This window comes from Mytilus edulis, chromosome 6 (assembly GCF_963676685.1).
Source record: "Mytilus edulis chromosome 6, xbMytEdul2.2, whole genome shotgun sequence".
In the NCBI taxonomy this organism is placed as follows: domain Eukaryota; kingdom Metazoa; phylum Mollusca; class Bivalvia; order Mytilida; family Mytilidae; genus Mytilus; species Mytilus edulis.
In genome coordinates this window covers 6,488,325-6,513,032 of record NC_092349.1, presented here as the reverse complement: position 1 = coordinate 6,513,032, position 24,708 = coordinate 6,488,325, and the positions used below count along the sequence as shown (strand labels likewise).

Sequence of the window (24,708 nt, the reverse complement as noted above, 5' to 3'; positions counted from 1 at the left end):
TTAAAACACTCGTATTTTTTCACGTTACAGTTCAGAAAATGTTTAAATTCTTCTCCATAAAATTCAGGTGGTCTGCCAAAACTGTCGAAAAACATCCCGTGAGATTTACTTTTAAGCACAATTGCCATCCAATGTTCTCCCGGCAGATCACTAGTATGGTTGTTGACGATGTAGGCACTGGGGTAATGTATCTTATTTGTTGGTAAATTGTTCCTAGCAAATACTCCTTTCACGTGCCGATGTATACACGAATTTGATCGGATGGCACATTCTAGTTCGTATCCGTTCATGACTGTATATAGCGAACGTTTCGGGAATGGTCTATCTCTAGAAATGAATCGAATACTCCAAAAGCTATGCAAGTGACAGCAGAGGGTAGTCCAGTCTTGAACTTTATTTCCACTCTCACATGTCCATGCTTCACGAAGTTTATATAGTCATCTCCAAGTCCTTTCGGGTCCAATGGAAAAGCATACAAGGTGTACCCTTTTCCATAGTCTTCTCTTGTTATAGCAAGTCCTGCGTCTCTGTTCATTTTTTCACAGACCTCAAATAAATTAGCGTATGCCGTTGCATACTGTCGATTATCCCCAAAGTCAAGCTTTAACGGTCTCGCTGGAACGCTCTCTCCCTTTACGTACAGTCCTACATCAGTAGCATTGTAATGGTTGAAACAGAAGGGGTTGGAATCGTACGTACCATTTCCGCTTTCTTGTGAAATTAGCCCTAAGACTAGAGTACTTGGACGGATGTTGAACATATTGTCCCAAATGAACTCCCTAGAGTCTTTATTGATAGTGTTTCGTTTTACTTCCGTCCTTTGGAAATAGTAACGGACAGGCTTGGTTTCTATCTGTTTCATATGGTTAACAATGATTCCTGGGTCTACTTTAATTTTGCATGCCTTATAAACACAATCTAACAACTGTAACTTGTAGGCGGGGGCGTCCTCACCCGAAATGACAAAAAACTGGTCGCTACTACGATAAAGTTTTATATACAAATCGACGCCTTGTATTAAATGGCGATCCAGTGAAAATATGTCTTCAAACAGCGGTCCCTCCATTTCAAATTCTCTACTGTTCTTGATAAAATCTCGACGAAGAATCAATCCAGTGTTAGCTCCGTTTTTTCCATCCGTATTCGCTAAATCACCGGAATCTTTCATGAACAATTGTGACTGAAGTTGTGATTTCTGTTCATCGGTCCCACTGGTAAGAATAGTGTTAATATAGGCTTTCCATGGGTAGTTTGACGTATTTAAAGACACTAGTTTATTGTTCATATACACATCCATTTGTGTCCACATAGCTTGAAGAGGCAAATTTACAATACTCGACGTATCGGTATCGTCAAGTGCCGTTCCATCGGCCTTGACAAGTTTTGCACGAACATATAATCTACTCCGTCTTAAATCCATGTATTCGGGACCTTGTCCAGAAACGAAAAAATCTACTGTAGATACATCTGGCGAAGTAAAGTTTGACATTAGCCTAGTTTCGGAAAAAATATCCGATCAATAGCTACTTGATTTTTTGGTTCTTCAAACAAATCCAACTCCATCGGAATGCTAATGTCTTTATTTTCGTCGTTTAAATACGCCATTTCTTTGCTGCTCCTCTATTAAAAATGGAAGGTTCAGTTTCGAAATCTATTTTCCGAGGTTTATTCCTTGTAGCGTGTTTTTTTCTTGCTCGGTGCACTGTTTTTAGCTTTCTGTTGTTTACCTGTTGCCTCTTTGAGCTTTCCAACTTTACTGTTTTTTGGTTTTGATTTCCTGCCTTTTATACTGTCAGATTTAGCCTTTTTTCCCTGTAGGACGTGAGGGTCTTTGTCGTTCTTCTGTTGTTTCAGTTCTGAAGCAGCACGTTCTTCGATTGCCACTGTTGGGGCTATTTGCTCCACCTTGATTTCAATTTTAGGTAAGTTTTTCTTCAGAATGACAAATCAATGTCTGCTGTAACGTCTAGGAAAACCCTTTCCTAATTGATTATTGTGTTGTTTTTTTAAATATTTGGTTTGATTTATGGCCTCTTGCCATACCAATGCATCACTGATGTAAGGAGATTTAGACATCTCTACAGAAAGGAATACTTCTTTAAGTGAAGTGTTACACAGGCGTCCAAATTGACAACTGAACACGGTTGTCCCTTGTCGTCTTTTAAATAGATATGAACTTGGTTCAATTGTCCCAAACGTACAGGAACATAATAAGGAGTGTTAAAGATGATATGTGACCTGTAGTGTTTTTTCTTGTTAATGACATGTGCCTCCGTTGCGTCTTTACTGATGTAAATTTTTCGAAGGATTGGTTTCTCAGTAGATCCGACAAAACTCTCTTCACAAATGTTTAAATAGACGTAAACATCGTCTATATATTTTGACGAGCTTTTATAAGTGAGATCGATTTCTGTCAATGCCACTACCCAGTATGCTTCAAGATTTATTTGCCTATCCAATTGTACAGTAAAGTCGTGAGCCATGTTCTTTTCAAACAAATCGGAACCATCGGACGACTTGAGAACCATACGTATACTCATCTTGAACGAAAATGACGTTGTGTTAAATGAAGTCGTGTTATTTATTTACTTCTGGATGTCCAAAGTGGGAACCCATGAGTCGAACTTTTTAGGGTAGCCAAGCCAACGAACCAATACCTGTTTAACGCCATTTTTTTGTCGTCTTTTAACAACCTTTTCTATTTTCCATATGGTATCACCATCCTTCCGTACTTTCTGAACTTCACCATCTTGGAAGGTCCCTTCTATTTCGTCATTTTGAAGGTCAACGACCTTATACAGACTAAGATTTTGTCGAAAATACCGACGAGAAATCTTGAATATCTCCTCTGTCCATTTCTGTAGATAGCCACGTTGAAATGGATGACTTTTGAATGTAAGTCGGACAAGATCATTTATTTTATACTTAAAGCTTTTTTTCCTTCTTTTGATCTCTGTTTTTTTAATAACTTTCTTTTCCCTTTTCTTAGGATTTCGGGCAAGATACGCACTTAAACGAACTTCATTTGCATTGCGTTTAGTCACATCAACCGGTGAGAAACCACCAAGTGTACGATGCGGCCTTGCGTTATACCCCTTGACCATATCGTGACGGACATTTACGTATTTATACGTTTAGTTGTGTCTGAAATACCTGAATAAAATCGACTTAACAGTTCGAATGCTTCTCTCGACAATTGCACATTTCGTATCGTTAAGAGAATAATACGTGTTTACCCCCTGGCTCGAAAGATACTTCCGTACGTATTGGTTTTTAAATTCTTTTCCTAAGTCTGATCGAATGGAGGTAGGCTTCCTTTTTCCACTCATAATTGTTTTCAATGCATTTAGTACACTGGTGTGGGTTTTATCCACAATTGGTTGTATCCATAGAAACTTTGAAAAACAATCAATAACAAATAATAAGAATTTGTTTCCCGAGTTGAAGGTTTGGAATTTATCTAGTTGGGCCAAGTCCATTTCCCAGAGACTATCTATTGTATCCACAACATATCGACTTTTTTTAAATTTGTGTACATTATTTCGTGATAGACTGTAGGTGTCCTGGTCTTGTAGCCATTGCTTTATTTGGTGTCTTCCTATTTTAATTTTTCCTTCTTGTTTCTCTTTGTTATATAATTTGTCAGAACCCGTAAAGGCAGCAGCATGTTTAGGGTCATGCCATATTTTTTGCAAATAGTCCTCGTAGTTTAACGAACTCATATCGAATAATACACTTTATGTGAACCTGTTATTTATAACGATTTTGTTTTTTTCGTAATTTCCGGTTGCAGATTTCCGTTTTTTTTTGTGACTGCATTTGTCTTTGTATACCGAATGAAACAAAGCTTTCGTAACAGTTTCAATAAATACAAAACATTTATCTTTTTTTCCAAAATTTATTTATTATAATATAAAAAAAATACATAAATAATCATAATCAAACAAATTTATCATGTCTTTTGTCTTAGTTCTTCACCAGCTCTTTTCATAGCACTGTTTATATTTGGTTCCAATCTCTGCCAATATTTCCATTGTTTAGGGTTGAACTGTATACCGCACTTTTTAAAATGTTTAACATCCACCCAGACTTGTTTTCTGATTGAACATACAGTGACTTTATAGTTTCCCGGGAGATCACACTGTTCAAAATATCTACATGTCCTATTGTTTATCATCATCATATTTCTGCTCGTATGATCTATCGAAATCCTTTTACAGTCTGTCTGGTTATTGGATACTCTCCGGGACATTTCACTGGTTACAGCTAAACTTGATGACATCAGAGCAACAAGTACAACGACACCAGTCCATTTAATCACGTCTAAATGCATTGCATATTTTTCATACATGGAGGAAATGTTGGACGCCAAACTTAACTGAGAAGGGATTTTGCGCCCCATATTAAGCATTAAAGGTTCGTTTCGTTCTACAGACTCGAAAGATATTTCTCTTGAATTCATGTTGTGTTCTGAACCAACAGGAGACGCAATGGATCACTCAGACAGGTTTAACGCTTTTATACCTCGTCCTTCATAAAGGTTCGGCAAATGGGTTACAGTTTGAACACATGAGCATCCTTTCTTGGTTTTGATGGTCTTCTGATAAAATACAAGGGGTCGTAGTTTCTATTTCAGGAACAGTCTCTCTGACGTCAGGAAATGTCCCTTTCAACCCTTCCCACTTGTCATATGTGAGAGAAATGCCCTTCTTTGTTGAAACTATCTGATTGTTTTCAGGTATCTTCCAGCGTTGCCTGACATCAACTGTTGGGTACGTTTTGTTTACAGAAACGTACACACCTCTAACAAGATAAAAAGTCATTTCAGGAACCCCTGTAACGTCATCAATCATCTGACTTATAGCCTCTTCGATTTCGTTAACATACATTTCTAATAGCTGCCATTGGTTCAAATCCAGTGCGATTCCCTTTTTTGTAGGAACATACACGTCTGCTGAATTCTTTTCGTATTTACGGATGTGAATCAACACCTTGTCACGCCATTCATTGACGACGACAAATATATCTCCTCCTATAGGTAACATGGCTCTATCTTTTGATACTTCTGATTTAATCTTTGACTCTTTCAAAAGATGTACTAAACTTGACTTGCCTTCATCAGTCAGTGCTGTACAAAAACATTCAAATGCCCTTGGGCCCCTTCTCTGAAGTGTTGTAATGAGTTGTCTAGTTTTCGAATAAGAGTTTGAATTCTGTAAAATTTCTTCCCTCATCTCATCTGTCAGGATCCCATTTTGATACAAATGATCAACAACAAGATCTGTTGGTGTTTCTTTTACCAATTGCACGTAATTTCTCTTTAAGGACTGTGTGCTCTTCCTGCATGTTGACGATTGGATTGTATTTCTTATTCTGATACCCTGAACAATTCCAGACGTGTATTTATAATGATCTGAGAGAACAGGTGCTAGGGGGCTGAAAATCTACGGATTGGGGGTTATAATATCTGAAGATCGTAAGTTTTTATACACCCTTTGTCTGTGGTCTTGGGATAAAATTGGGGTACATATCTTCTCCATTGTAAAAATACGTCGCCTGAATCGATCGGCATCAATGACGTATGTCATCCAATGCCCCTTTCGTGCCTCACGGTTTGCAAACGACCAAGCTATCATGGGGTGGATTTCTTTAATTTTTTCATCCGATAGAAAGCGAACCTACAAAGAATTAGATTTAAACAATAATAATTTTGGGGGCGACAAAAAATAGTTTTTTTCACAATAATAAATTGGGGGCGAAATAAAAACAATATTCAACATATGATATTATATAATCAACGGCTAAAGAAATAAAATAAAAACAAAGAACAATAAAAACACGGGGGGGGAAATATTTTTCAAAATGTTTATTATAATTAAATTGGGGGCGAAAAAATATTTTACAATTCACAGTTTAGAAAAGAAAAAATAATAAAGACAAAACAATGTAAAAAAATATTGAAGGGGAAAACTTTTTTTTTTCATTGATATTTTACTCACCCTCTTAATTTCTTTTGAAAGAACGTTTGACATTTTACATCAATTGCATAGATAAAAAAATAACACGAAAGACTGATTTCTATATATAGTAATCATTTTTATGATTACATCTATTAATAGAAGAAGAAAACACAGGTAAATGTATTTTGAACCAACGGACTTTGATGACATGAAAATTATAACCCCCAACAGGTGGCTCAGGAATCAACGACTTCTCTAATTTATTCAAAAGTTTAAAAGTAGTATAACCCCAAAAATAAAGATCAATAAAGACATCTGTCATTTGTCATGGGGTATTTTTAGAAATTGACAGTATATCTTATTATAGTTGGGGTTCAATCATTATAAACCCCACATATAGACATCTGCTTTATTGGGGTTCTCCCTTAGAAATACTATTTTTAGATTTGAGTTTGGGGGGGGGGGGGATAACATCACCCTATTACTACTGTCATGCTTTAAAAAAAGAATTAATTCCCGGGTATGGATATACTTTGCAGTCTTTTTTGGTTGAGACACTTTCCGTCTTTCTAACAAGCTTTCGATTTTCAAATATTTTGGCCTCTAGCTTCAGTGAAGAGACATTGATTGTCGAAATGCGTATCTGGTGCAGAAAAATTGTCCGTATATGTTATTTACATGGACATATAGGACATTATGAATCTTGTAACGTCAAATGTCAATTATCAGAATTCTTTTATAATTACTAAGCTTTTTCACTGATAATTATTTATAGTTGTATTTAAACAGGAGTAACACGATGAGTGTCAATTACAGAGTAGGATCAGCTGATTATTCAGAAATTTGTGATGATCGATAAATTGGTTTCAGTTTAGTAGTTAGTATAAGTATAGACTGTCACAGTGAAGTTGTTCGGGTCGTAGTTTTCTTATAGTCAAGGTATAATCTATTTTTCGCGACTTGTAAATTTGTATTCCCCCCTTTATAGAAGACTGAAAGTTGTTGTTATCTCAGAAAGAATACATCCATTCATTCATTAGCATTAATCAATTGACACATATAATCAGCATGTAAGAATTATTAAAATTCTTATATTTTGGTCTAATGGTTAATTTCTTATCTATACATATCGAACACGCTTTAGTAATAAAATTAAGTAGTCCATAATACTGGTACAACAGTAATTTAAGACTTTGACATAATAATCTATTCTTATAACTATCAGCTAAGAAATCTTTACTATTATGTAGAACAAAAAAATAGATCTTTTATTTATTTTTGGAATGTGGAAATAAGAGTCTATTTTAAGAAACGGAAGATACAGCATTGGAAGAAGTAAAGGAAAATGAAAATATGTGGAAAACCTAAAGCCGCATTGCATGAAAAACGTCTTATTGGACGGACTGAGTTCTGAAGTGAGAGACGATAAAAGACAGTAAAATGGAAGAAATTAAGTGGACATGTTTTTTAATTGTAGGATTATTACTGTCGGATATATGTCAAGGTAAGTATACCATGTATACAATTAGTTAATTTTATTATCAAGGCAAATCAGCTTTGGTGTATATTTCCCGGTAACAAAAATCCAGTCAGGTGTGATTAAATAATTTACAGGGAAAACCAATATTCGGTTAAAATATTCGTCGCCTTATGCATCATGTGCTTGCATCTATGGTGTTTCTGAAATTAATTCATGATTGGTACATGCAGCTATCTATATACACACATATAACATTGTTGACTCTATTTAGGAACGTGTCTATTTTAAGTAATGTCTTTTGTATTCATTTGAACACCGGTTTACGTATATCCTACTGTTGCCTTGATTTAAGTTTATGTTGTTAACAAAAAGTGAAACGGACTTATGGCATTTAAACATAGACTTTTTTTAATAGTTAAAAATATGCCTATGTCAAGCAAAATAACAAGAGAAAAGAATACCCAGTTGTGTATAATTCAAGTAATTTGATCATAACAACAAAAAACATTGGAAAAAATTGAAGACTTTTAAAGTCATCGGAATTTGTATGTATAAATGTAAAAAGACATGGAACGGACGCCAATGAGACAACTCTCCATTCAAGTCAAAATCTATAAAAGTAAACCATTATCATGATTATATCGGTCAAAGTACGGTCTTCTACCCGAAGCCTTGGCTCACACCGAACAACAAGCTATAAAGGACCCCTAAAATTACTTGTGTAAACCCATTAAAACGGGAAACCAATTATAATCTGGTACCTTTGATAACTATTATCTATATAAAAAACGAGAAACTAGAAACAGTCATGAATCACACCAACCAACGACAACTATTGAACATCAGATTCCTGACTAAGAACTGGCGCAAACAATTACAGCGGGTTTAAACGTTTTATTGGTACCATATAGTTATCAAAGGTACAAGGATTAAAATTGAATACGCCAGACGCGCGTTTCGTCTACATAAGACTCACCAGTGTCGCTCAGGTCAAAATAGATATAAAACCAAACAAGTACAAAGTTGAAGAGCATTGAGGTCCCAAATATCCAAAAAGTTGTGAATATCCAAAAAATATCCAAATATCCATACGGCTAAGGTAATATATATAAAGAAAATCCATAGTTATTCGAAAAATTAAAAGGTTTTTAATATTTAAACCTTCAATCTTATCTAAAACAATAGTGTTATATCACAACATAGAAAGACACGTATGTATAGTCATTTTGTCATGTTTTTATGATTCCTCGATACCAAATTTTCCCGATAAAAGTATGACTCATTGCTAAAAAATAGTTTATCTTAAAATAATTCATGGGGGCTTGAATATATCGTGATTTTACCACGGGTCTAAATAATAATTGAACTTATATGTCTTATTTGTATACAAAAAATGGCTTATATAACATATTTTAGCATCGTCTGTTTACGTTTCTTTGTTGTGATGATTTCGTGTTCCAAAGCGTGTATTTCCCCGTAAAATGCTTATTTTCTGACGTCACCTTTCTATGACGTCGGGTAGCTCATTCATAAAAACATATGACGTGGGAGTACGATCGGAACAGCCCAAACAATATATTAATATTTTACCACGGGTGTGTACTCAAAGCGTTTGAAGGACGTCATGTTAGAATTAAGAAATAATTCATGGGGGCTTGAATATATCGTGATTTTACCACGGGTTGGCCCTTTATGACAAATATTTTACCCCTGAGCGATAGCGAGGGGTAAAATATCGGCATAAAGGGACAATCCGTGGTAAAATCTAGATATATTCAAGCCCCCATGAATTATTTCGATTCTGATAGGACACATACGGCAATTCTTTTGGATCGAAGCGCTCTAGGTGTAGGCAAATATTTGCCGTTCTCATAAATAAACGCACTAATAAACTAGCGTAAAAGAACGGAGCAAACTGCATTAGTGACATGTTTAAACTATTTAAAATAATGTATTTAGACAGTTTTGGATGAATTTGAATGATAATTTATTTATATGTCTTATATGATGTACAATAAAGGGCTTTTGCCACATTTTAGCATCATTTGTGTATGTTTCCTTGTGATGATTTTCGGATTCACAAGCGTGTATTTTCCCGTAAAATGCTTACATTCTAACGTCATTGTTCTATGACGTCGGGTATCTCATTCATTAAAAAGCATATGACGTGGGAGTACAATCGGAACAGCACTGGCAATATATTCATATTTTACCACGGGTGTGTACTCAAAGCGTTTGAAGGACGTCATGTTAGAATTGTTCATATATATATTCTACCCATACCTTCTAAAAACGGTGGCTTGGTGGGTCTATCTCGTTTATTTTATAGACTAGCAACCAGTATAATGTTTTTGATCATGATCATCTATCACATGGCTTCTTATAAAATCAGCACTTCGTCTCAAAATGATTAATTAATAAAAATTGCGTGCATCCGTACACTTTTTCGGTATAACCTCATCAACCATGCATGTTCAAGACCAAACATTGTCAATTCAAAGTCAGGGTTGAGTAAATAGGTAGACAGTGTTCCAAAAAAAGAAGCATATAAAAAGGAAAAACAAAAATCATCCGAAGTCAGCTTTGCCTGGGGAATTTGAAAACTTATCTTCTTAATCATGCCTACATATATCAATGTGGGATTTTTTATTATATGGGAACTAAGTCCCCTATAACAGTCGAAAATTCAATAAAAAAAAAAAAAAAAAAATCGGGAAAATTTCCCAAATTTTTCATTGTACTAATGAACTCAAAATCGTTCAATTTTTTTTTGTCGTGTTTTTTAAATTCCGGATCTGCGCAGAAGACATAGGTAGCAATACACAGTTAGGAGTTTAGTTTCGCATTTTGGACCCGGTGGATTTTTCAAATAGGAAAGTTATTGTGTAATAAAATTCATTTTTAGAAAGCTGAGTGCTAACTTAGCCTTCAAAGATGGTTTATAAAAGCATCAAGATTATTTTTTACATGTTTTATGGGCTATTTTCTGTTTGACAATCCGTATTTTCATAGCTATACCGGCTATCGGTCCAGAAATTAATGTAAGGTAGTACTCCACAGTTAGAAAATAAAATTAAAAATGAGCCACAAAATGTTTTATCATCTCCTATTCCTGGATTTCTAATACATTAACCTAACTGTTTGTGTTGTACATGTGCATATGTATGTAATCAGTATATTCCATAGATTTGATTTTCAAAAGTTAAAAGAGTGAAAATAAATTCCTTTTATGTGTATCCATGGCAACATTCTGCATTTATTTACCATAAAATATTGCAAAAAGGGGGGTGGACATGTCACATATCCCCCCAAAATTTGGATCAAACTAGAATTTCAATGCCTTGGAGTAATACCTTTTAAAAACTGTTTTCATAAATCTTCCTAATGATCAAATAAAAAATGGGTGTCTTTTGCCTCATTTTTTCGTAAAATCCAATCACAAAGTTCGTGCGATAAAAAGTTGGAAAAAAATATTACAATAATTGCCGGACCAATGTATGGTAGGGATATGCAAATACGGACTGTCATACAGAAAACAGCCTATATTACATACATTACATACTCTTGATGTTCATATAAACCCAATACAAAGGCTATTTTAATACTCAGCTATCCAAAAATGAATTTTATTGCACACTAGCTCTCATATTTGAAAAATCCACAGGGGCCAAAATGCGAAACTACACACCTAACTGTGGAGTGCTACCTAATGTTTACAAACACTTTTTTTCTACACGAACTTTTTAACGCAATTTTACAAAAAAATGAGACGAAAGACATATGATTTTCATTGGATTTGCTGAATGATGTATGTACACAGTTTCAGAAAAGGTATTACTTCAAGCGATTGAAATTCTACTTTTAGCCAAATTTTGGGAAAATATGTGACATCTTTTCCCCCCTTTTTGCAATATTTTATAACAAATAAATGTAGATTGTTGCCATGGATACACCCAAAAGAAATTATATTTTACCATTTTATGTACTGGATATAAAATCTATGGAAGATTCTGATTACATACATATGCACATATATGACACAAACAGTAAGCTTGATATTGCAAGAAAGCAATGAAAAGGGGAAGGTAAAATCTATAAGGGCAAATTTTAATATTTTTTCCTAACTGTTTATTGCTACCTTATGGCATATTTACCAAGCTCAGAATTGTATAATTTAAGACTTTTCATGCCACAAATCTATTGGTATTTAGATTCTAAATCAACTTCTGAGGAAATTAAGAGTTTAAGAATGACAATACATGTCAATTTTATTGTTTACAGTCCTTAGCAACCAAAATTAGACATTTTGACACAAGGCTTATATTTGTACTCTATCGGTTTAACCCTTGCTTCTGATGAACTGGGCTGCATGTAGTAGCCTATGTATTAAACGTGTTGGTTTTTTTCTTGCGAATATATCAAATCATTGTTTTTATCATGATTTCATGTTACATTTTGGCATATATTAAATGTAAAGTTAAATCAGATGTAAGAAATTGATTCCCTATCACCAAGTCTTTCAATCAAGTCTTTGCTATGCAATAGGCATAAAGATTAACATTTTGTTGCTTGAAATTGCTAAATTTTGTACAATTTTGCATCATCAGAGATCTTATTAAGATTTTCTGCATAAAAAAAAATGACAAAAGAGGTACAGTTTTTAAGATTTTGCCAAAAATTGAGGTAGAGACAAGATTTTACACTTTGATTTTGCACCTTTCTTTAAATCAGTTTTTGTCGCGTTTCAGTGTCAACTGCTAACCTTCATAAAATATTCATTACTCAACCAATTTTCAACAATAAAAGGCCATTTTACTCGATTTAGCTAGCAGAACACAGAAAATAAGTTAAAAGGGAGAATTTGAAAAAAATATTTACTATTAAGGTAGCAATACACAGTTAGGAGTTTAGTTTCGCATTTTGGACCCGGTGGATTTTTCAAATAGGAAAGTTATTGTGTAATAAAATTCATTTTTAGAAAGCTGAGTGCTAACTTAGCCTTCAAAGATGGTTTATAAAAGCATCAAGATTATTTTTTACATGTTTTATGGACTATTTTCTGTTTGACAATCCGTATTTTCATAGCTAGACCGGCTATCGGTCCAGAAATTAATGTAATGTTTACAAACACTTTTTTTCTACACGAACTTTTTGACGCAATTTTACAAAAAAATGAGACGAAAGACATATGATTTTCATTGGATTTGCTGAATGATGTATGTACACAGTTTCAGAAAAGGTATTACGTCAAGCGATTGAAATTCTACTTTTAGCCAAATTTTGGGAAAATATGTGACATCTTTTCCCCCCTTTTTGCAATATTTTATAACAAATAAATGTAGATTGTTGCCATGGATACACCCAAAAGAAATTATATTTTACCATTTTATGTACTGGATATAAAATCTATGGAAGATTCTGATTACATACATATGCACATATATGACACAAACAGTAAGCTTGATATTGCAAGAAAGCAATGAAAAGGGGATGGTAAAATCTATAAGGGCAAATTTTAATATTTTTTCCTAACTGTTTATTGCTACCATAACTCTACTTCCTTCTTCCGGTCTTGTTGTCGTGAGACTTTGATTAGTCTTGTAAAATATAGGAACTCAAGGAACACAATACCAATATTTCATTTTTAATCATTCTTTGTCTTTGGTATGAATAAACGTTAGGCCTACCCGATGCATTGCGTTTCTTTGCTTACATTGAACATGACGTCATAACTTAAATAACGTCACAAGTAAAATCCCTAACAACAGAACCAAAATCGGAAACGTTACGGTATTTCTTTTTTTTAACAAATATTTAAAATACAAAAAAAAAAATTTAAACAAACTTCGTCCCCATTCACAGGTAATGCCTGCCTCATATTATTTAGTTGTAACATATCATGTCAGTACCGATGCACTGACTACTGAGCTGATGATACCATATAGGTTAAAAGACAAATAATGATCATTATCGGTCGTCCCACTGTCTATATCACTCTGTTCAGCTCTTAATATTATTCCGTATCATGTCTTTGTGACGTCAAATACGTTGACCCGGCCTTAATAACTTTGACCCGGACATATCAGCGACGTCATAATGTTTGAACCGACGTTAATAACTTTGACCCGAACTTATCAAGTCATCTTTTGTGTGCTGGTGAAGCAAAGAAAACACTTCCGAAACACGCAAATATAACCCGATAAATCGATTATCAGATTATCTGCATATTGATATTGTAAAATATCAGCTGCTTGACATTATATGAAGGCTTTTTGATCTCGTTCGCTACGCTCACTCGACAAAAAGCTTCATATTATGTCTCGCAGCTGATATTTTACGATATCAACATGTAGATAACCTGATAATCGGTACTTGTAAGTCTTAGAGCTTAAAAAACGACAAAGCTTCTGTGGATATCGATTTTTCAATATTCTGTTCCAGTGACAGTCAACACATCAGATTTCATCTATAAGGTTTATGTTTACAATTACTCTTTTGGTACAGAAATCGCAAGATACCTTGTACTAAATTATAGATTGGTCAATTGTTTTACATCTTCTGGGAAGGGGTTTCATTGTATAGGGTATGGACACATGTAAATCCACACAAAACACAACTAAATCTATTCTGTTATGAAGTAGTTATGAATTAGAAATGTGAGGAATTCATCTTTTGATGAAAAAAAGTCATGAACATTGATCGAATCATGATAATTATGAATATATCATGACGGTCAAAATAAAAAGATAAATGACAACCTTAATCAAAGTGTAAAAACAAACTTATGTGTGCATGGTTATATACAATGAAATGTAAGATGCATATGATAACAATCTAATCTGATTGGGATTAAATTGAATTGCACACAGAAAATATAGAATGAAATGCTTTCAAAAAAAAATATCAGTTGGGCCTTTTCTGAATAAAGGGTAAAAGTTGAAAATTATAATATTGTACACCAGGCGTGTCTGTCGTCTACATGAGACTAATTAGTGGTAGTCAAACCTAACCGGTTGATAGCTAAATCAAATATAATGTTGAAGAGTATTTAAAACAAATATTTAGAATAATTGTGTCACATACTGCTAACACAATCTATGCAGTAGTGTACAGAAACCTTATGAACTCGAACGATTCAACGATTTATAAACAGTGAACTTATAGAAAATGAACACGTTAGGAATGATATTTCATATCAACACAAAAGTGCTGACTATTGTATGAGTGTATCTACCGGATGCAATCCTTTCAAATTAATTATCAAATGACGTACAACAAAAGTAGTAGCTATACTACTTTCTCTTTATTTTTCCTCGCCTTTAGTTGAAATTACTCGGTTCAAGATTTGTCATTTGATTTTGCCATGTGATTATGGACTTTCCGATTGGATTCTCCTCTGAGTTCAGTGTTTTTGTGATTTTACTTTTTTCAAATTAGTCATTCTGTACCAATATTTTCTCTGCTAGTTGTTCGAACCATCTAAGGTGTAATACCACGAATGTCTGAGAATATATAGCAAGAACAAATTGAGGCAGAGTAAGAAGATCAAAACTATTAAATTTATCAAGTTTGTGCTAGCCCATGAAAATTATATTGTAAACAATATACTAAGAACTATGTCTAAGGTTGACGAAACTTCTTTGTGTTTATATGTGTATATGTATAATATGTCGTGTATCTTTGTCAAACATGTACGCGTACGCTTGGCAATTATCAGGGGTACTTCACTGATATGTGTTACGTCAAATGAATCAGAAATACAAGCTATATTTAAGGTATTGCACGCCAGAAACGCGTTTCGTCTACACAAATCAACTTTGTCGATCGAAACATAAAAATTATCAAATCAAAGTTAAAGAAGTTAAAGTATGAAGTTGATATGTGACCAAATCAATGATAATTAATGTCCTCACAGAAGTAATGACTACCGGGCTGTTGATATTGTCAAGGAGAAAAACCTTATCAGCAAAGAAAAAACGGTTTTAAGTAAACTCATCAAAGAAATCATGCTTATAATTTTGTACGCCAGACGTGCGTATTGTCTACAAAAATAACTCGTCAGTGACGTTCGAATCAAACAAGTCAAAGAGCCAAAGTACGAAGTTGAAGAGCAATGAGAACCGATGTACCGATTAAGAAAAGTTTGCCAAAAAAATATTTATTCATGGGATAGGAAATCCTTATTTTTTACGAATAATCAAAGATATGTAATTATTAATGTCAAGTCAATGTGTACCTTTTAATACTTTATAGTGATGTATGGTGTGTTTTATGTACTGGTGTTTGTCTCGCAGTCGTTTTCAGTTATTTGCCATGGCGTTGTCTGTTTGTTTTCGACTTTCGAGTATGAATATTCTTTTGATATCTTTCACCTAATTTTTTCATAGAATTTTAGTGATTTACTCATATTTTTTTTATAGGTTTAACAATTGATTTGATGGAGCCAGAAGTTTCCGACTGTGTAAATCCGTCGGTAAAAATCGTCTGCAAATTCAACTCAGACGAATTGCAGGCTGCTAGCAACGAAGTCACAATAATGCATAGTGGGTCGACGTTGGCAACTTGTAAATCTGACAGCCTTACATGCACGACGGCAAGTGTGTTATACAACGTGACAATGGAGGCTACACGTGCAGTGCTGACAATAAGTAACATGGATGCGTTTTATTATGGACCTATTTGGGGTTGCCGTGCTGGTCCCAAAATCGCTTCACTTCAGCTAAAATACTTTCGTAAGTTTTACTTCTCTTATCGAATTTCTGTTATTGAAATCAGATACAATTATAATTCGGACAGTCAATTTGTTTACGTAAGTAAGTTTTGGTATATTATCATTATCCATGTCGTAAACCGGAAAGCCCGTTCCAGCATGTAACAATAACTCTTTGAAGACACAATGTATAACTATAAAGAACGATAAGAAAAACTAAATACTATTACTAGTATTGAAATTTTAAAAATGAAACATTGCAACAACAACAACGAAACAATTATATATATATAAAAAAAATTATATATATATAAAAAAAAAAAAATCACAAAAATATTGAACTCCGAGGAAAATTCAAAACGGAACGTCCCTAATGGCAAATTTAAAAATAAAACACATCAAACGAATGGACAACAGCTGTCATATTCCTGACTTGGTACAGGCATTTTCAAATGTAGAAATGGTGAAAAGATTACGATGATTGCTTTTATTTATGACTTTCATCAAAACTACACTGCAAATAAAGACACACACACTTTTATGAAACAGTTGTGTTATCTCGTTGTATAGGAGCAGCAACAAAGAGTGGTTCTGAACAGTTCCTGTCTCTTGGAGAAATAACTATAGTTGACCTGTTGACACTATTTATAGTTACCGTTATACTACTGGTACTGGTGATACAAGTCTTTTGCAGACGTCGCTGTCAGAGAAGAAACAGAAAAGGTATGATTGCTTAATGAACACCAACAGGGTTGTAGTGAAATAGATCCAAGTTTTCTGCAAGCTCATTGTTGTGTCTATATCTGCGATAGGACGCTATGACTGCGAGTTGCCAATCCTTTGTGGTTATTTTAACATGTTTAAGAAAATGTTTACGTGTTTATTAGTGGATGGAAAAGGGAAGGTAAATGGTTTCAGGAACACATATTAAGTTATCGTTTATTATATGATTTAAAACATCATGTATATAAAACAACAACAAAAAATATTCATTCTTAAACATTCGTTTTCATGTAGTGATTAAACAATTTGTTCCAGATTAAAATAGATCCAGAAAAGCTCTGCGGACGCAACCAATTTTATATTGATATTTTTCATATATTCTTATACAAAAAAAATATTGGTCAATATATGGTATTCACATGATTATATACCATGTATACAGATGTATTGTTTCTAGCATTTTGCTGTTAACCGCATGGCAGTCATATAAATTACATTAGTTGACAACAATTTGTTAACAAGGCAAACAAACAAAATAGTTGAAAATACAAAAAAAAAAGGTGTACAGCAGTAAACCTAGTGCTACAATCTTTTAAATCACTATCAGAAAGAAGAAAAAAAAAAAAGGACAATGGTCTATGAAAGTTAAGGTATACAGAAGTGAAGATCTCTTTCAGACTTTATTATATAATGGTACTGTTGAAGACCGAACGGTGGAAAATATTTGTTTTAATTTGTATGTCATTTTGGCCTCTGGTGGAGATTTCGGTCCTACTAAAAAGCGAGACCGCCCGGGAAAAGAAAAAGCGCCCGGGGAAGGAAAATTAGCGCCCGGGAGAATGAAATAATAATATCATATTACAATAAATTTTTTCCATAAAAAAAATAATCATTTATTGTTTTGTCCTTAATATAAATTGGGATATTTACAATGCTACATCTAAAGTGCCTATTCTTGCACTTTTGCATTTTAGATTTCAAAATTGTATATAAATAAGTAAATAAATATAAATGAGAGTATATTATAGAAGAATCATGAACGATATTGTCTTCGATCAAAGCGTATATTTTGTTACTTAAAAATAATCAGTGCCTGAGGTCTAAATATATTTCAGCAACTGCATGGTGAACACCTTTTTTATGCAGATGCTGATAAAGATATATGATATCTTTTTTATAAGACTACAACTGTTTTAATGGCAATGCTTATCAGGGATTTAATGCTTAGTTTTAAATTTAAACAAAACACCTGCTTTTACCCGCTTGTTTTAACTACGGTACATGTATAGTACTGCTTTATTTGCTGATTTATTATGTGTAACTCTTTTAATTTTAATTAGATTAATATTTATCTGTGAAATTTAAGTTTTGATATCGTTTTTGAAAAACATGTCTGTTGATGTCTTACATTTTATGAATCTTCAGCATAAACTGTGAACCATTACTATCTGTCTTTCGAAATAGGAGGCCTATTCATATATTATTGTTAAAATTGAAACATTTATACTTGTTTTTATTTTTATTAAAAATGTCTATTATCTTAATTTACAAATTACTTGTCTAAAATTAAAAAAAAATCAATGTGCATAACTTATTTCATCGCCGGACACAAAGTTGTCTCATGCCAATAAAATATCTATATAATTTCCCCGGGCGCTACTTTTCTTCCCCGGGCGCTATTTTTCTTCCTCGGGCGCTTTTTCTTTTCCCCGGGCGCTATTTTTTCTTAACCTGGCGCTTTTTCTTTTCCCCGGGCACTTTTTCTTCACCCGGGCGCTCCCGGGCGCATTTTAGAAGGACCCGGAGATTTGTTTCGTTTGCAATGAAACCACATTTTCATATTTTTATATCCTCTTTATCAGTGATAAACGTGTAACGAAAAGGCACATTTAAAAGTATGAAACAGTAGAGGGGAATAAATTCGAAAATTAAACATAACTGAAGCATCAATAACAGTATAATCTGTACATCGGACGATTATTCTCAGAACTTAAATGAGCATTATACACCAAACACTTTGAAGGCCAAGTCCAATGCGAAGTTCAATTAAGATCATTGGAAAACATTGACATGTATAGTGCCAAATGCAACTGCGGCTGGAGCCATCTATGACTGCATGGGATAAAAACAAATTAAAAAAAAGGATAGTTTGTAAAAAAAAAAATAACATTTTACAAACAGTAAATGTTCAGAGAATGAATACATCAATCATGTCAATGATATTTCATGTCAACAAAAAAGTACTCACTACTGAGACGAATAAACAAGAAATTTCAAACCAGCAGTCTATAATGGGCGTGAAAATTTCAAATTTTATTTGACTTTCAAATTCTCGCTCAGATAGATTATCCAGTTTTGGCATTGAATGATAGCTAGCATCTTAAGCTTTCAGTGGGAATAATTATACTCGGACAAGGATGCAAAATAGTCTCGTTCCTCGGCTGTCAAATACTAAAAATGCCGCTTAACATGAACATATTAGTACCAAGATTATAATGTTGATACGTTAGACGCGCGTTTCGTCTACATAAGACTCATCAGTGACGCTCAGATCAAAATAGTTAGGAAGCCAAACAAGTATAAAGTTGAAGAAAATTGAGGACCCAAAATTCCAAAAAGTTGTGCCAAATACGGCTAAGATAATCTTTGCCCGGGATAAGAAAATCTTAGTATTTCAAATAATTCATACTTTAACAAACAATTAATTTACAAAAATGACCATATAATTGATATTCATGTCAACACCTAAGTGCTGACTACTGGGCTGGTGATACCCTCAGGAGGAAACGTCCCAAGCAGTGGCATCGACCCAGTGGTGTAAATATTATCAAAAGTACCAGGCTTATAATGTTGATACGCCAGACGCGACTTTCGTCTACATACGACTCATCAGTGACGCTCAGATCAAAGTAGTTAGAAAGCCAACAAGTATAAAGTTGAAGAGCATTGAGGATCCAAACATTCAAACAATTGTGCCAAATACGGCTAAGGTAATCTATGTCTGGGATAAGAAAACCTTAGTATTTCGAATAATTCATACTTTTACAAACAGTAAATTTATAAAAATGACCATATAAATGATATGCATGTCAACACCGAACTACTAGGCTGGTGATACCATCGGTATAAAACAACGCTTAGCCTACCGCTACCTTTATAACCCACCTTTAGAATTCATTTAAGCGGCCTTACAATTCTTGATTGACACAAAAAGTCATTTATCGGCACTTCTGTATTCTCTTGTGTTCATAATTATAAATCAACTGTTAACAAAACTTTGAATTTTTGAAATACTAAGGCTTTTCTATCTCAGGAATATATTACTATAGCTGTATTTGGCAAAAATTTTAGGATTTTTTGGTCCTCAATGCTCTTCAATTTCGTTCTTTATTTGTACTTTTTAACATTTTTTTATTCAAGCGTTATTAATGAGTCTTTTGCAGACAGAATACGCGTTTGGCGTAAATATAAAATTTCAATCTTGGTATCTATGATGAGTTTATTTATCATTAAAATTTTCTTCCACAAAACGTAAAGATCGCAGAAAAGACAATAACAATCAAAACCAAGGAGTAAACAAAGACTCACAAAACCAAAGGACATTTACATCAACAGTTATAAATAATAATTAAGAAACAACACGAACTCCGCTGAAAACCAGGAGTGAAACAGGTGCTCCAGAAGGGTAAGCATTTTCTGCACCGAAGAACTGACTTTCAATTTGTATTTTCTTTGTAGAAACGATGACAGAAAATCCACTTCTATCTTCAAATGGCTTTAAAGAGTAATAAAGACATTTTATTTGCTATAAAAGTATGTAGCAATATTTGGATACTGATAATATTTTTGGTTGTTCTGTTGAAACTCTTGAAACAGTAAATAAAGGTTGAATAGTCTCAATAATTGCCAATGGAGGGAGTAAAATTACAAGTTGTGTCGACTGTCAGAATAGATTTCACTTAACCGAAATGAGACACTAGAATATTTGCAAAGGGTTTTGAGGATAATTATTATGGTTGTGAATAATCAAATTTGTCAATGCGTCTGCACTAACATTATAACCTTTATTATTTATATTCTCATACCAATTTCATAGTATCGAGTCAGGTAAGTCCTGTCCATACGTCAAGGCTTTTCTTCCTTATTTCAATACGTAGTGTGTTCGTTAGTTGTATTTTTTTTTTAAATCCATAGTCATCTATTTCGGTCATGTACTCAGACATAAATGTAATTTGCTTTTAGAAAAAAGAATATACATTTGAAACAACTCTCGAGCTGATTTGTATTTCTAAGTCGAATTAACTTTGATAACTGTTTTTTTTTTAATTTACAGTACATATTACATATTCATTCTACATGTTCTAATGGCGAGGTTTTTTAACGACCTGGTCTCGTATGGTCGACTTATCATAAATGTAAAGTTTATGTGATTTAAAACATTAATTAATCAATGAAAGTTTGGTTCTTCAGTTCCTTTTGTTTTACTGATTCAAATATATTATGAAAAAAGTTATGCATGACGTGACTGTACACAATTCATTACTCATTCATCAAACCGATATAATTATCATTTCGATATAAGGATATAAGGATAATACTGATTGTCATGATCATAGGTATTACCATGAAAATCACTGTAAATTATCCAATCATTCGATTAAATTTATTGATAAGATGTTTCTTTATTTTATACAAAACTAAACAGTCAATGATTCACAGGAGATTCGGTATTCGGCCAATGAGACAACAATCCACTTAAAGACGATTATAATGACCTCCCCGAACATATTTACTGTTTGAAAATATATCTTCATAAAACTTTTTGATTTCAATACTTATAACGATTATCAAACAAAACAAATAGAATAAAATAGATATAAGGACGAAACGGCCTGGAATGACGATGTAAGAGAGCACAACGGTACGATGGCAAACGACATTTAAAACTAAAGGACCTTGATTCCTACCAAACAGATAATTATGGTTGCACATAACAGAGAATTGATAAAAACATGTTGTCTTCATAATCAAAAATATATAAATACATGCAGAGGAATAGACTAGGTTTTTGACAATCAAAATATATATAGTTATTTACTACTTGGCTATGTATAACTTTTCGTTGCTTTGGACTTGTATGTAATTCTTATTTTTGCATTATTTAAATTTCAATTTCTGACACACTTTTCCAGAAATTTGGTACATCATTGTTGTTTTGTTTTTTTTTATTAATGTGTTGCTATATTTTTATTACATGTTATGTAATCGAGATTTAACTTTGTATTATAGGTTGTTTTATATCTAAGACTGTTTTTTATGTTGTGTAATTATATGTTTTTACATTCGGTCAAAAGCTCCTTAGAGCTTGTGTTGTATGTTTAACTTATGTCGAATAAAAATAAATATGTTATTTTGATTTATTTTGTTATTGTGATTAATTTTGGTTTCCAGAGGCATTTCTTCTGTTGTTGCAGTGTTACGTTTATTATATATTGTGAACATTGATTCGAATGCGATGATAAATATCAATAAATTAATCTAAATAAATGTTTAATATATGACTGTTGTTATCAAGTTAGAAACGTAATTTAAGGCACATAACGACAAATTTTAATATCTCTTCAATGATACTCGATCCCAAAATATTTGTAGATTTATATTTCAACACAAGAAATGTTTCTTGTAGGAAATAGCTTGACACAAGAACAGCATGTTGGTTAGTGTTAAAATTGAAGTTCAGAATTGGTCTGAAAGTAGTTTACAGTGTTAAACTCGATATACTTAAAATTATATGTCCAGGAAGGAACAGTAAAAATGTTTGAATATATCAAAGGTACCAGGATTATAACTTTATACGCAAGACACGCGTTTCGTCTACATAAAACTCATCAGTGACGCTCAGATAAAGAAAAAAGTTGCAAAGCCAAACAAGTACAAAGTTGAAGGGCATTGAGGACCCAAAATTCCAAAAACGTTGTGTCAAATACGGCTAAGTTAATCTATTCCTGGGATAAGAAAATCCTTAGTTTTTTGAAAAACTCTAAGTTTTGTAACAGAATAGTCAGAGATTCAATAATCTGACATCACAGACGCTCGTTTCGTCTGCAGCAGTTTTATCGGTTCACTCGAATCAATTATTGGGAAATGACAACAATCATCAATTTTAATAGTTTGCGCTTCAGATGCAGTGTCACTAGGTGACTGTTGACAGGTTTTGTTTAGATACATCATCAAAGATTTTTCTTATTTCGTAGAACTCTTTGTATGGCCCCGCAACGAAGTTGTCGGTGCCATATAGTTTTACCCTTGTCAGAAATTCCAAAATTCCGAAATTTCGTCATTCCGTCATTCCGCAACAAACCATTATACGGAGTTTTTTTTTCTAAACGCCTTCAGATATTGGGCTGATTTTTGGTTTGTGAATTAACAATGATGAGTTACAGATCAAGTTTAAGTTTCGTTCCGCTTCGCTAATTTTTGCTGAAATTACGGGCTTTGGACTTTGATAAATTGTTGAAAATCACAGTTATACGGAGTTTTTTTCTAAACGCTTTCAGATATTGGGTTGATTTTTGGTTTGTGAGTTAACCATAATGAGTTACAGATCAAGTTTAAGTTTTGTTCCTCTCCATTAATTTTTGCCAAAATCAAGGGTTTACAATTAACTTTGAAAATTGTTGAAAATCACAGTTATACGGACTTTTTTTCTAAACGCTTTCAGATATTGGGCTGATTTTTGATATGTGAGGTAACCATGATGAGATACAGGTCAAGTTTAAGTTTTGTTCCGCATCGCTAATTTTTGCCGAAATTACGGGCTTTGGACTTTGATAAATTGTTGAAAATAACAGTTATACAGACTTTTTTTTTCTAAACGCTTTCAGATATTAGGCTGATTTTCGGTATGTGAGTTACTCATGATGAGTTACAGATCAAGGTTAAGTTTTGTTCCTCTCCATTAATTTTTGCCAAAATTAAGGGTTTACAACTTTGAAAATTGTTGAAAATCACAGTATACAGACTTTTTTCTATAGGCCTCCACATTTTGAGCTGAGTTTTGTTAACAGTTAATTTATAATTATGAACATATCAATGTGAGACTACCATCATGTTTGTGTCCACATTTCTTATTGAAATTGCAGATTTTTCAACTTTTTGGGACGGGGCCATTCGTGTCGCTTTGACTCATCTAGTTAAGGATTGTATTATCAATTATGTTTGAATCGGAGGCTGGCAATTAGCTAAACATTTCCGTTGAGCTACGTCGTCAATACCAATTTGTAGAAATAAAACTCAACATGAATCAGACCTTGTATTCTTTTTCAGCATTATTCTTAATTTTAAGTTCACTGGAATTGATGAAATTTAGTACTTTGTAAAAATAAGTTATATTCAAGGAAAGTGCGCCATAAACTTTCATAACATCAGTCATTTGTCTTTTAAAAGGTGATTGGAAAATAAAAACCAGGTGCTCCCCAGGGTGCAGCTTTATACGACCGCAGAGGTCGAACCTTGACAAGTTGGGGCAAGTAAAGACACAACATTCAAGCTTGATACCGATCTGAATTTGGATTGTGATCAAATTGTTGACATAATATGAGTTTCTGACACAAAATAAATGTACAAATCTGTTGCGCAATATATTGTGCAATTAAAAATTTCTTCTTCAAACTTTGATAAAAATTTGGAGAAAAAAAAATGAAAACTGCTACCACCTCCCCCCCCCCTTTTTTTTTGCAATTAGTCCGAAACCTGACATTTCTTTATACATAATTTACAAGTAGTGTTAGGAGGTAAATCAGAACATACCCACCATTGTATGTTAAATGTTTTGT

General features: G+C 33.3%; 3 protein-coding genes across 3 annotated transcripts; 1 reads left to right on the top strand and 2 right to left on the bottom strand.

Annotated features, from left to right (window-relative positions):
- Positions 1–286: 286 nt before the first annotated feature.
- LOC139529035 (uncharacterized protein F54H12.2-like) lies at positions 287–1,489 on the bottom strand. The gene has a single exon (XM_071325270.1). It carries the CDS (start codon positions 1,487–1,489, stop codon positions 287–289), a length of 1,203 nt encoding a protein of 400 aa, XP_071181371.1.
- A 3,043-nt stretch (positions 1,490–4,532) lies between these two features.
- Positions 4,533–5,234, bottom strand: LOC139529034 (activated RNA polymerase II transcriptional coactivator p15-like). The gene has a single exon (XM_071325268.1). The coding sequence runs from the start codon at positions 5,232–5,234 to the stop codon at positions 4,533–4,535; it is 702 nt and encodes a 233-aa protein (XP_071181369.1).
- Positions 5,235–7,289: 2,055 nt separating this feature from the next.
- On the top strand, positions 7,290–22,379 carry LOC139527030 (uncharacterized). The gene is made up of 4 exons (XM_071322276.1): positions 7,290–7,464; positions 15,861–16,172; positions 16,721–16,873; positions 20,612–22,379. The coding sequence occupies exons 1-4, from the start codon at positions 7,401–7,403 to the stop codon at positions 20,659–20,661; spliced, it is 579 nt and encodes a 192-aa protein (XP_071178377.1). The 5' UTR covers positions 7,290–7,400; the 3' UTR covers positions 20,662–22,379.
- The last annotated feature ends 2,329 nt before the right edge of the window (positions 22,380–24,708 follow it).

What these genes read in the sequence shown, in the direction of transcription:
- LOC139529035 (XM_071325270.1), bottom strand. Translation starts at nt 1,489, where the DNA reads ATGTCAAACTTTACTTCGCCAGATGTATCTACAGTAGATTTTTTCGTT.
- LOC139529034 (XM_071325268.1), bottom strand. Translation starts at nt 5,234, where the DNA reads ATGAGGGAAGAAATTTTACAGAATTCAAACTCTTATTCGAAAACTAGA.
- LOC139527030 (XM_071322276.1), top strand. Translation starts at nt 7,401, where the DNA reads ATGGAAGAAATTAAGTGGACATGTTTTTTAATTGTAGGATTATTACTG. An exon ending in ACTGTCGGATATATGTCAAG is followed by an intron (nt 7,465 to 15,860) that starts GTAAGTATACCA and finishes TTTTTTTTATAG; the next exon opens with GTTTAACAATTGATTTGATG. An exon ending in ACTTCAGCTAAAATACTTTC is followed by an intron (nt 16,173 to 16,720) that starts GTAAGTTTTACT and finishes CTCGTTGTATAG; the next exon opens with GAGCAGCAACAAAGAGTGGT.